The sequence below is a fragment of the Zonotrichia albicollis genome (genome assembly GCF_047830755.1).
Source record: "Zonotrichia albicollis isolate bZonAlb1 chromosome 34 unlocalized genomic scaffold, bZonAlb1.hap1 SUPER_34_unloc_1, whole genome shotgun sequence".
Taxonomy (NCBI): Eukaryota; Metazoa; Chordata; class Aves; order Passeriformes; family Passerellidae; genus Zonotrichia; species Zonotrichia albicollis.
The window spans coordinates 180,861-192,047 of record NW_027428338.1 but is presented as its reverse complement, the minus strand read 5'-3'; the positions used below and the strand labels follow the sequence as shown (position 1 = coordinate 192,047).

Sequence of the window (11,187 nt, the reverse complement as noted above, 5' to 3'; positions counted from 1 at the left end):
CTCCCAGTTTCCCCCCATCGGATTTCACACAGAAATTCTCCTTTATTGCCACATCCACCGGGATCTGGGGGTTCCCGGGGGGGGTCCCGGAGGATTTTGGGGGTCCCTCAGCAGATCCCGCACGTTTCCCTGCGGCCGAAGCGGCGCCGCCGGGGCTCGAGGCTCCTCCGCAGCTCCTCATCCTCCTCCAGCGCCCTGCGGGGGTCGGGCAGGGCTGGACCCCCCAAAAATCCCCCCCAGGACCCCTCCCCATCCACCTCAAGACCCTCGACAGCCCTAAAACCCCCCAGGAGCGACCTGTGCCACCCCTGAGCCCCCCAAACCCCTCCCGGGACCCCTCCCCGCTGTCTCCCCGCTGTTCCCTCGGTGTCTCCCCGGTGTCCCTCGATGTCCCCCCGGTGTCCCCACGGTGTCCCCCGGTGTCCCCACCTGCTCTCGCGGCGGTGCCGGTCCCGCACCAGCCGGTCCCGCCGGTTCACCAGTGCCACCAGTTCCTCCAGTAAGAGCTGCTCGCGCTCGCGCTGCGCCGGCGGCTTCTGCCACTCTGGGGATGTCCCCAAAAAGGTCCCCAAAAAGTCCCCAAATGTCCCCAAAAAGGTCCCCAAATCCCTTTGTGTCCCCCCCCCCGGTGCCTCCTTCTGTGCCTGGCACCCGCTGTGTCTGTGTCCCCAAATGTCCCTAAGTGTTCCCAATGTCCCCATGTCCCACCCGATGTCCCCCACAAATGTTCTCCTGCCATCCCCAGTGTCCCCAAATGCTCTCCTGTCCCCTCAAATGTTCTCTCCATCCCCAATGTCCCCATCCTACCCTTTGTTCCCAATGTCCCCCTGTCCCCAGTGTGTCCAGAATGTCCCCTCGATGTCCGCAGTGTCCCCTCCCTGTTCCCAGTGTCCCCAGTGTCCCCCCAATGTCCCCTCGATGTCCCCAATGTTCTCCCATCCCCAATGTCCCCCCAACGTCCCCAGTGTCCCCTCGATGTCCCAATGTCCCCAGTGTCGATGTCCCCAGTGTCCCCCCCTGTCCCCAATGTTGCACTCTCTGTCTCCATGTCCTCCCCTGTCCCCAATGTCCCCTCAATGTCCCCAGTGTCCCCCCCATCCCCAATATCCCCTCTATGTCCCAGTGTCCCCAATGTCCCCTCAATGCCCCACTGGCCCCCTGTTCCCAATGTCCCCAATGTCCCCAATGTCCCCCCGATGTCCCCAATGTCCCCTCAATGCCCCACTGGCCCCCTGTCCCCAATGTCCCCAATGTCCCCAATGTCCCCCCGATGTCCCCATTGTCGCACCCTCTGTCCCCAGCAGCCCCCGCAGCTCCCGGCTCAGCAGCTCAAAGCGCCGCTCCAGGTCCCGCTCCTGCGCCCTGGGGGTGACACGAGGGGACAAAAACGGGGACAAAAGGGGACAAAGGGGACAAGGAGATGTCACCGGGACTGGCAGAGCCCCTCCCGCAGCATCCCGGACACGGGAGCCGGGCGGGGGCACAGGGAGGGGACACGGGGGGAGTGTGGCGTTGTCGCAGCGATGTCACCACGGTGTCGCCGCGGTGTCGCCGCTGTCCCCTCACAGCAGCTGCAGCTGGTCCTGGCGCCGCACCAGCAAATTCCGCTGCTGCACCAGCGAGAACCAGGCCCGGAGCAGCCGCTCCTCGCGGGCGGGGTCTGCGCCTGGGGACACGGGGACAGCGGGGACGTTGGGGACAATGAGGGGATTGGGGACATCAGGGACACGGGGACAGCGGGGACGTTGGGGACAATGGGGACATCAGGGACACGGGGACAGCGGGGACGTTGGGGACAATGAGGGGATTGGGGACATCAGGGACATGAGGACAGCGGGGACGTTGGGGACAATGAGGACATCGGAGGGATTGGGGACAGTGGGGACAATGGGGGATATTTGGGACATCGGGGGGATTGGGGATATTGGGGAATATTAGGGAATATTGGGGACATTGGGGCATTAGGGACATCAGGGACATTGGGGGATTGGGGACATTGGGGGACAATGGAGACATTGGGATATTGGGGACATTGGGGACATGGGGACATCAGGGACACTGGGGATAGCAGGGGGATTGGGGACATGGGGACATCAGGGAAATTGGGGACGTTGGGGAAATCAGGGACATTGGGGACATCAAGGACATTGGGGACATTGTGGGCCATGTGCCCTCGATGTCTCGATGTCCCCCTGGTGTCCCCATGATGTCCCCCTGGTGTCCCTCCTTTCCCTTGTCCTCAATGCCCAATGTCCCCAATGCCCCCTCTCTGTCCCCAAACCCCAATGCCCCTGTCCCCAACATCCCCCTGTCCTTGCTGTCCCCCCAATGTCCCCAATGTCCCCCCAGTGTCCCCAATGTCCCCCCAATGTCCCCAATGTCCCCCCAGTGTCCCCAATGTCCCCTCACCGCTGTCCATCAGCTCCCGCAGTTCCCGCTCCAGCGCCGGGGCCTGAGCGTCCAACCGGGCCTGCTCCTGCTCCAGGGCCAGCAGCTCGGCTGTCACCCACTGTCCCTGTCACCGTGGGGACATCGGTGTCACCTCTGTGTCACCCCTGTGTCACCCACTGTCCCTGTCACCGTGGGGACACCTGTGTCACCCCTGTGTCACCCATGGTTGTCCCTGCTCTCCTCACAATGTCCCCCTCCCCCTGTGCCCAGTGTCCCTCAGTGCCCCCCAATGTCCCCATGTCCCCCCCTCCCCATGTCCCCATTGTCCCCATTGTCCCCATGTCCCCCCCACTGTCCCCATGTCCCCGCCCCTCCCCATGTCCCCAATGTCCCCATGTCCCCCCATTGTCCCGTGTCCCCATTTGTCCCCATGTCCCCCCATTGTCCCCAATGTCCCCCCCGTGCCCCCTTACCCCGCTCTCCTCCTCGGGGGTCTCCGGGGGCTCCCTGGGGGTCTCTGGGGGGGTCCCGACGTCACCCTGGGGACAGAGGGGGGTCGGGGGGGTTCGGGGGGGGGGCATTTTTGGGGTCTCTGATGGGGGGGGGTCTCACCTTGGGGGGGGGGGTCCCGCAGGCGGGGGAAGCTCCTGGAGCGGGGGGGGGGCGTGGGGAGACCCCTCCCCACCCCCGCGGGCCGGGGGGAGCGGGGGGGGGGCTCGGGCACTGCCGCCCCCTCCCCAAATACTGGGGGGGGGGTCTTGGGGGGGCTCCCCCTCAATGGGGCCGAGCCGGGGGTCCCGGGGGGGGCTCCCCCCCTCATTCAGGGTCTCGGTTTGGGGGTCCTGGGGGGACTCCCCCTCCATGGGGGGCTCTGGGGGGGTCTCCCCCTGCTCCGTGTCCACCTGGGGGGGGTCTGGGGGGGTCTCTTGGGGCCCCCCCTCGCTGATGCTGATTTGGGGTTTCTGGGGGGTCCCCGTTGGGGTCTCTGGGGGGATCTGGGGGTGCCGGGGGGGCTCTTGGGGCTCCTCCTCAATGGAGCCGCTCTGGGGGCGCAGGGGGGTCGTTTGGGGCCCCCCCTCGATGACGTCACTCTGGGGGTTTAAGGGTGTCCCCGGGGGCGTCGTTTGGGGTCTCCCCTCGGTGACATCACTCTGAAGGTCCGGGGGAGTTTCTGGAGGGGGCGTTTGGGGTCCCCCCTCGATGACGTCACTCCGGGAATCTGGGGGGGTCCCCGGGGAGGTCTTTTGGGGTCCCCCCTCGATGACGTCACTCCGAAGGTCCGGGGGCGTCCCTGGGGGTTTGGTTTGGGGTCCCCCCTCGATGACGTCACTCTGGGGGTTTAGGGGTGTCCCCGGGGGCGTCGTTTGGGGTCCCCCCCTCGATGACGTCACTCTGAAGGTCCGGGGGGGTGGTTTGGGGTCTCCCCTCGATGACGTCACTCCGGGGGTCAGGGGGTGTCCCCTGGGGGGTCGTTTGGGATCCTCCCTTTATGACGTCACTCCGAAGGTCCGGGGGGGTCTCTGGGGGGGTCGTTTGGGGCCCCCCCTCGGTGACGTCACCCGGTGATTCCGGGGGTCTCCCCTCCTCGATGGAGCCGCTCTGGGGGTCCGGAGGGTTCTCTTGGGGCCCCCCCTTGGTGACGTCACTCCGAGGGTCCGGGGGTGTCCCCGGGGGGGTCCCCAGGATTGCCCGGACCTGGCTGAGGAAGGTCATGACCCCCAGGCTGTCGGGGGTCTCCATGTCCGAGGGGTCCAGGAGCCGCGGGACCCCCAGGGCAGCGAAGGCATCGAAGGCCTGCAGAGGGGGGGAGGGGAATTTGGGGAGGGGGGGGGGTCAAGGTGGGGGAGGGGGACCCCCAAGCCTGGACCCCCCCCCCGGCCCCCCCCACGCACCCGTTTGTTGTTGCCCCGGTGGTCCCGGGGGTCCAGAGCGCTGAAATCACTGCGGGGGGGGGGGGGGGGGGGGGGTTTGGTCACTGTGGGGGTCCCCAAGTGACCCAACCCCCCCCCCCAAAAGGGTCCCCCCAACATTTCAGGGGGGCTCTGACCCCTCCCCATCCATGGGTGAACCCCCAAATTGCTCCTCAACCGCCCCCTGTGTGCCCCAGTTCCCCCAAGGGTCCTCTCTGTCCCCTGGGACCCCCCGAAACCCCCCAGGACCCCCCAAAACCACACAGGACCCCCCCAGGACCCCCCGAAACCCCACAGGACACCCCCAAGATCCCCCTAAAACCCCAAGGATCCAACTGTGACCCCCCCTTAAACCCTCCAGGACCCCCCCAAACCCCCCAGGACCCCCCCAAGGTTCCCCCCAAACCCCCCACGTCCTCCCCAAACCCCCCAGGACCCCCCAAACACCCCAGGACCCCCCCCCAAGGTTCCCCCCAAACCCCTCAGGACCCCTCAAACCCCTCCATGTCCCCCCCAAACCCCCCAGGACATCCCCAGGACCCCCCCCAAGCCCCCCCAGGACCCCCCAAAACGCCCTCCCCTCCCCTCCTGCCCCCCCCTCACATCTCTCGGGGTCTCAGCCGGTGCAGGAGGGCGCAGAACCCCAACCCGCTGCTCCAGGACCCCCCGAAATCGGCGATGGAGACCCCCGGGTACCCGGCCGTGACCCCCCGGCACCAGGCCAGGAGCGCCCCGCGACCCCCGGGGGGGTCCTGGGGGGGAATATGGGGAGGGGGTCAGCATTGAGAGACCCCTCCCCTAATAGAGAGAGAGCCCCCCAATACAGAGAGACCCCCAAAACACAGAGAGCCCCCCAAATACACAGAGAGACCCCAAATACAGAGAGACCCCCAAATGCAGAGAGATCCCCCAGAATAGAGTGAGACCCCCAATACAGAGAGACCCCGCCCAAAACCCAGGGACCCCCCCCCCAATACAGAGAGACCCCAATAACACAGAGAGACCCCCAAAACACAGAGAGACCCCCCCAGCACAGAGAGACCCCCCCCCCAAACTCCCATGGGACCCCCCCCCCTCCCTCCATTGAGGGGGTCCCCACATTCCCCTCCCCCCCAATTCAGGGGTCCCCACCCCCCCCACTCACCGTGGTTATTTCAGGGGGGGGCTCTGGGGGCTCTGGGGACTCCCTCCGTGCCCCCAAATTGGGGGGGTCCCGGCTGGGAGGGGGCGCTGGGAGGGGAGGGAGGGGTCAGGGACCCCCCCCAATCCAGAGACACCCCCGGAATTGGGGGGACACTGGGGGGGGGGGTTGGGGATATTGGGGACACATTGGGGACACTTTGGGGACACCTTGGGGACACTTTGGGACACACTGGGGACATTGGGGACACTCTGGGAACACATTGGGGACACATTTGGGACGCATTTGGGACACATTGGGGACACCGGGTGGGACATTGGGGACACATTGGGGACACCGGGTGGGTTTGGGGGCATTGGGGACACATTGAGGACACCTTGGGGACACACTGGGGACACATTGGGGACACACTGGGGACACATTTGGGACATATTGGAGACACATTGGGGACACATTGGGGACATTGGGGACACCGGGCGGGTTTGGGGACATTGGGGACATTTGGGACACACTGGGGACACACTGGGGACACACTGGGGACACCGGGTGGGTTTGGGGGCATTGGGGACACATTGAGGACACTTTGGGGACACCAGGCGGGTTTGGGGACATTGGGGACATTTGGGACACACTGAGGACACACTGGGGACACATTGGGGACACCGAGCAGGTTTGGGGACACTGGGGACACATTGGGGACATTGCGGACACACCTCGGGGCGCAGGGGTGGCGCCCCCCGCCCTGTGTGTCCCCCCCTCGTCCTCGGGGTCACTCTCGAAGTCCCCAAGGTCGGCCACGTCCCCGGGGGGGCTCAGGCTGGTGACACTCTGCATGTCCTCGTCCCTGGGGGGGGGGGGACAGTGTCACCAGGGGGTCACCAGGGGGGGTCACCAAGGCCCCCCCAGCCTCAATGGGGACCCCCTGGTGTCACCATTCCCCCAATGTCCCCCCAGTGTCCCCAATGTCCCACAATGTCCCTGTTCCTCCCTGATGTCCCCAATGTCCCCCCAATGTCACTTCAATGTCCCCAATGTCCCAAATCCCCAAATGTCCCCTCAATGTCCTCAAGGTCCCCCAGTCCCCCTGATGTCCCCAATGTCCCCTCAATGTCCCCAGTGTCCCAAAGCCCCCAATGTTCTCCCTGTCCTCATTCCTCCTTGATGACCCCAACGTCCCCCCGATGTCCCCAACGTCCCCCCTGTCCCCAATGTCCCCCCTCTCCCCATTCCCTCAATGTCCCCTCTGTCCCCTCAATGTCCCCAATGTCCCCCCGTCCCCGATGTCCCCATTCCTTCTCAATGTCCCCAATGTCCCTGTCCCCAATCCCCCTATGTCCCCAACATCACCTCAATGTCCCAAATGTCCCCCCGTCCCCTTGATGTCCCCATTCCCCCAATGTCCCCCTGTCCTCAACATCGTTTCAATGTCTCTCCAATGTCCCCCCTGTCCCCAAAGTGTCTCACCAATGTCCCCCCATCCCCACAGTGTCCCCAATGTCCCCTCAATGTCCCCCCGTCCCCTTGATGTCCCCATTCTCCCAATGCCCCCAATCCCCCAATGTCCCCTATGTCCCCCTGTCCCCTCAATGTCTCCCCAATGTCCCCAATCCCCCAATGTCACCAGTGTCCCCGATGTCCCCATTGTCCTCCCGTCCCCATGATGTCCCTGATGTCCCTTCAAGTTCCCCAATCTCCCAATGTTCCCCTGACGTCCCCGATGTCCCCAATGTCCTCCCCCTCCCCATTCCCCAATGTCTCCCCAATGTCTCCAATGCCCCTAATGTCCCAAATCCCCCCAATGTCCCCTGATGTCCCCAAGCCGTACGTGGGGTGTCCCTCCATGAGGACGAGCCCGCGCAGCCGCAGCCGCAGCGTCGCCGTTGTCACCTTGCGTGTGCGGGGCCGCAGGGACAGGGACAGGGCCGTGTCCCCAACCCCCGCCAGGCGCCCCAGCTCCAGCGGGGCCGCGGCCACCACCGAGCGCCGGCCCCGCGACTCCTGCGGGACACGGGGACAGATGGGGACAGCTGGGGGACACTGGGACAGATGGGGACAGCTGGGGAACAGCTGGGGACACTGGGGACAGATGGGGATATTGAGGATATTGGGGACAGCTGGGGACACCGGGGACAGATTGGACAGCTGGGGACAGCTGGGACAGATGGGGAGACTGGGGACAGATGGGGACAGATGGGGACACCGGGGACAGATGGGGACACTGGGACAGATGGGGACAGCTGGGACAGCTGGGGATATTGGGGACAGCTGGGGAACAGCTGGGGAACAGCTGGGGCAGATGGGGACAGATGGGGATATTGGGGACAGCTGGGGACACCGGGGACAGATTGGACAGCTGGGGACAGCTGGGGACAGCTGGGGATATTGGGGACACCAGGGACAGATGGGGACACCGGGGACAGATGGGGATATTGGGGATATTGGGGACACTGGGGACAGCTGGGGACACCGGGGACACCGGGGACAGCTGGGGACACGGGGACAGCCACGGATACCCAGGGACACTGGGGACAGCTGGGGACATCGCAGGTTAGGGCACGGGGACAGCTGGGGACAACCGGGGACACCCAGGGGACATTGGGGACAGCTCGGGGACACCACTGGCTGGGGCACGGGGACAGCTGGGGACAGCCAGGGGACCCCAATATCCCCCACCCCAAAGGACCCCAATGTCACCCAGGGGACCGCCAGGGACCCCCAAGGACCCCCGGGTTTCCCCCCCATTGTTCCTGTTGTGCCCTCCCGTTTTTGGAGTCCCCCCCATTTTTGGGGTGCCCCCTCCCCATTTTTGGGGGTCCCCGCCCCTCTCACATTGACCACGAGGAAGTTCCAGGTTTTGTCATCGAAGGCGGTGGCCTGGGGGTCCTGGGGGGGCACGGGGGGGTCACTGGGGGGGGTTGGGGACACATTGGGGGGGTTTGGGGACACGGGGGGGGGGTCCGGGGGGGTCGCACGTACCCGGTACAGGGTCACGACCACCTCGAGGGTCTCGGGCACCACCCAGACCACCATGCCCCGCCGCGGGTCCTGGATGCCCGGCTGCCACCTGCGGGGCTGCACCCCCCGTCAGGGACCCCCAAAACCCCCCGGGACCCCCAAACCAACCCTGAGTCCCCCGGGACCCCCCCGAGACCCCCAAACCATCCCTGAGCCCCCCGGGACCCCCCCGGGACCCCCAAACCATCCCTGAGCCCCCCGGGACCCCCAAACCAACCCTGACCCCTCGGCTGCCACCTGCGGGGCTGCACCCCCCATCAGGGACCCCCCAAAACCCTCCGGGACCCCCCCAAATCAACCCTGATCCCCCCAAACCCTCCCTGACCCCTCCTGGAACCATCCGAGACCCCCAAACCAACCCTGACCCCCTCAGGACCCCCAAACCATCCCTGATGCCCCCTAAAAACCCCCCGGGACCCCCCCAAAACCACCCATGACCCCCCCCCCCAGTCATCCCCACCTCCCCTGGGCTCCCCAGAGACCCCCAAAGACCCCCCCAGAACCCCCCCCAAACCTCCCCAACTCTCACCTGTGGGGCTGCACCCCCCATCAGAGACCCCCAAACCCCACCGAGACCCCCCTAGGACCCCCCTCCAGGACCCCCTCAAACCCCACCGAGACCCCCCCAGGACCCCCCTCCAGGACCCCCCAGACCCCTCAAAACCCCCTGGGACGCCCCCCAAACCCCACCAGGACCCCCTCAAACACCCCCACGGACCCTCCAAACCCCACCAGGACTTCCACAAATCCCCCAGGGACCCCCCCACCCCCCAAGGACCCCCAAAACCCACCGAGACCCCCATAAACCCACCCCGGGACCCCCCAAAATGCCCCCAGGACCCCTCCCCACCTTGGAGCAGACCCTGCGCTGCCGCCGGCTCCACACCACGGTCAGTCTGTCGGGGGTCCTGAGGGGGGGCAGGGGGCGTCAGGACCCCCCCCCAAACCGCCCCCCACCCTCCCCAAGACCCCCAAAATCTCCCCCTCCCCCCACTCCAACACCCCCAAATTGACGCCCCCTCCCCAAAATTGATGCCCCCCCCCCCCTCTCGGGACCCCCAAACCGCGTCCCCTCCCCTCCCCCACCCACCGAGGGGGGGTCACGGCTAAATTTGGGGCCGGGGGGGGAAACCGGACACCCCTGGGGGGGATGGGCAGGGGGGGTTCTCCCTCCCCCCCCCGGGGTTATTTTTAACCCGACCCCATTTATGGACATTTTATACTCAAAATTAACCCGGAGGGGGAATTTTGGGGGGTCCTGGGGGGGTCCCCAGGGATTTTTTTGGGGGGGGGTCGTTGATTTGAGGGGTCCCTGGGGGGTTTTGGGGGGGTCCGAGGGTTCTCGGAGGTTTTTTTCTGGGGGGGGGGGTCCTGTGGTTTTTTTGAGGGGGGGTCTCAGAGATTTTGGGGGTTCCTGGGGGGGGTTTGGGGTCCCTCCCCCACACTTGGGGGGGGTCTCAGAGGATTGGGGGGGTCCCGGGGGAGTTTTGGGGGGAAATTCCATTAATTTGGGGGGCGGTGGGGTCCCATGAATTTGGGGCGAATCCCAGAAAATTTCGGAATTCCCAGAAATTTTTGGGGTGGTCCCGAGGGGGGGAGTTCCCTTTTTTATGGGGGGGGTCCCACAAATTTGAGGTGAAGCCCAGAAAATTTGGGAATCCCCACGGATTTTGGGGGGGGGGGGTCCCAGCGGATCGGGGGCGTCCACGAGAATTTGGGGGTGTCCGTGGGGGTCTCCGGGGTTTTTCTTTGTGGGAGCAGAACCCACGAATTTTGGGGGAAATCCTGGAAGATTTGGGAATTCCCGGAGATTTTGGGGGGGGGGGGTCCCGGGGGGGGCGTCTCACAAATTTGGGGGGAATCTCAGAAGATTTGAGAATTCCCACGGATTTTGGGGGGGGGGTCCCGGTGGGGTCCGGGGGCGATCTGGGGGGGTCCCGTGGCTGTTTTTTTTTTGGGGGGGGGTTCTCACGAATTTGGGGTGAATCACAGAAGATTTGGATACTCCCACGGACTCTGGGGGGGTCCCGGTGGGTCGGGGGTCCCGGGGGGGATTTGGGGGTGTCCGGGGTGGGGGGGTGGGGGGGGGTCACTCACCAGCTGCCCCCCCCCTCCACCAGCAGCTCCTCCAGCGTGGCCTCGAAGCGAACTTTGGCCGCGCGTTTCCCCGCGCGCTGCAGCCGCTTCCACACGCTCCCCATGGACCCCCCGGGACCCCTCCCCAAAATAAAAAAAAAACCCAAAATAAACCCCCAAAAAATAAAAAAAAAAAACCGGGACCCCTCCCCAAAATAAAACCCCAAAACCCCCCCCGGGGGTCCCCAAAGCCGCCGCCGCCCCCCCCCGGGGCGCTGCAGGGATCGCGATCTGTCGCGACAGCTCCGAACCCCCCCCAAGCCCCCCCCCCCCAGCGTGGGAAATCGGAGAGGGGGAGGGGGGGAGGGGCGGCCCCACCCCCACCGCAGAGGATTTGGGGGCGGGTTTGGGGTCGGATCCGGGATTCTGGGGTTTGGGGTCGGGGTTGGGGTCGGTTTTGGTACCGAACCAAAGATTTTATCCCAAATCCCTTTTAGAGAAATTCCCTTTTATCCCAAATCCCTTTTAGAGAAAATCAAATCCCTTTTATATCCAATTTATATCAAATTCATTTTATACTGAACCCCTTTTAAACCAAATTTATTTTATACCAGTTTACTTTTTTATCAAGTTCCTTTCGTACTGAATTTATTT

The 11,187-nt window shown here is 65.1% G+C and overlaps 1 protein-coding gene across 1 annotated transcript; it reads right to left on the bottom strand.

Annotated features, from left to right (window-relative positions):
- Window positions 1-15: 15 nt before the first annotated feature.
- Window positions 16-10,708, bottom strand: EHBP1L1 (EH domain binding protein 1 like 1). The gene is made up of 18 exons (XM_074533733.1): window positions 10,555-10,708; window positions 9,308-9,365; window positions 8,419-8,514; window positions 8,272-8,325; window positions 7,268-7,440; window positions 6,156-6,286; window positions 5,446-5,531; window positions 4,905-5,053; window positions 4,284-4,332; window positions 3,722-4,185; window positions 3,335-3,660; window positions 3,004-3,164; window positions 2,865-2,930; window positions 2,410-2,515; window positions 1,567-1,666; window positions 1,289-1,362; window positions 430-544; window positions 16-195 (listed from the first exon to the last, which is right to left on the bottom strand). Exons 1-18 carry the CDS (start codon window positions 10,656-10,658, stop codon window positions 108-110), a joined length of 2,400 nt encoding a protein of 799 aa, XP_074389834.1. The 5' UTR covers window positions 10,659-10,708; the 3' UTR covers window positions 16-107.
- Between the last annotated feature and the right edge of the window lie 479 nt (window positions 10,709-11,187).

Coding starts and splice junctions, on each gene's coding strand:
- EHBP1L1 (XM_074533733.1), bottom strand. CDS start 10,658: ATGGGGAGCGTGTGGAAGCGGCTGCAGCGCGCGGGGAAACGCGCGGCC. Junction 7,441..8,271: donor GGAACTTCCTCGTGGTCAAT/GTGAGAGGGGCG, acceptor CGTGTCCCGCAG/GAGTCGCGGGGCCGGCGCTC. Junction 196..429: donor CGGCACCGCCGCGAGAGCAG/GTGGGGACACCG, acceptor CGACCCCCGCAG/GGCGCTGGAGGAGGATGAGG.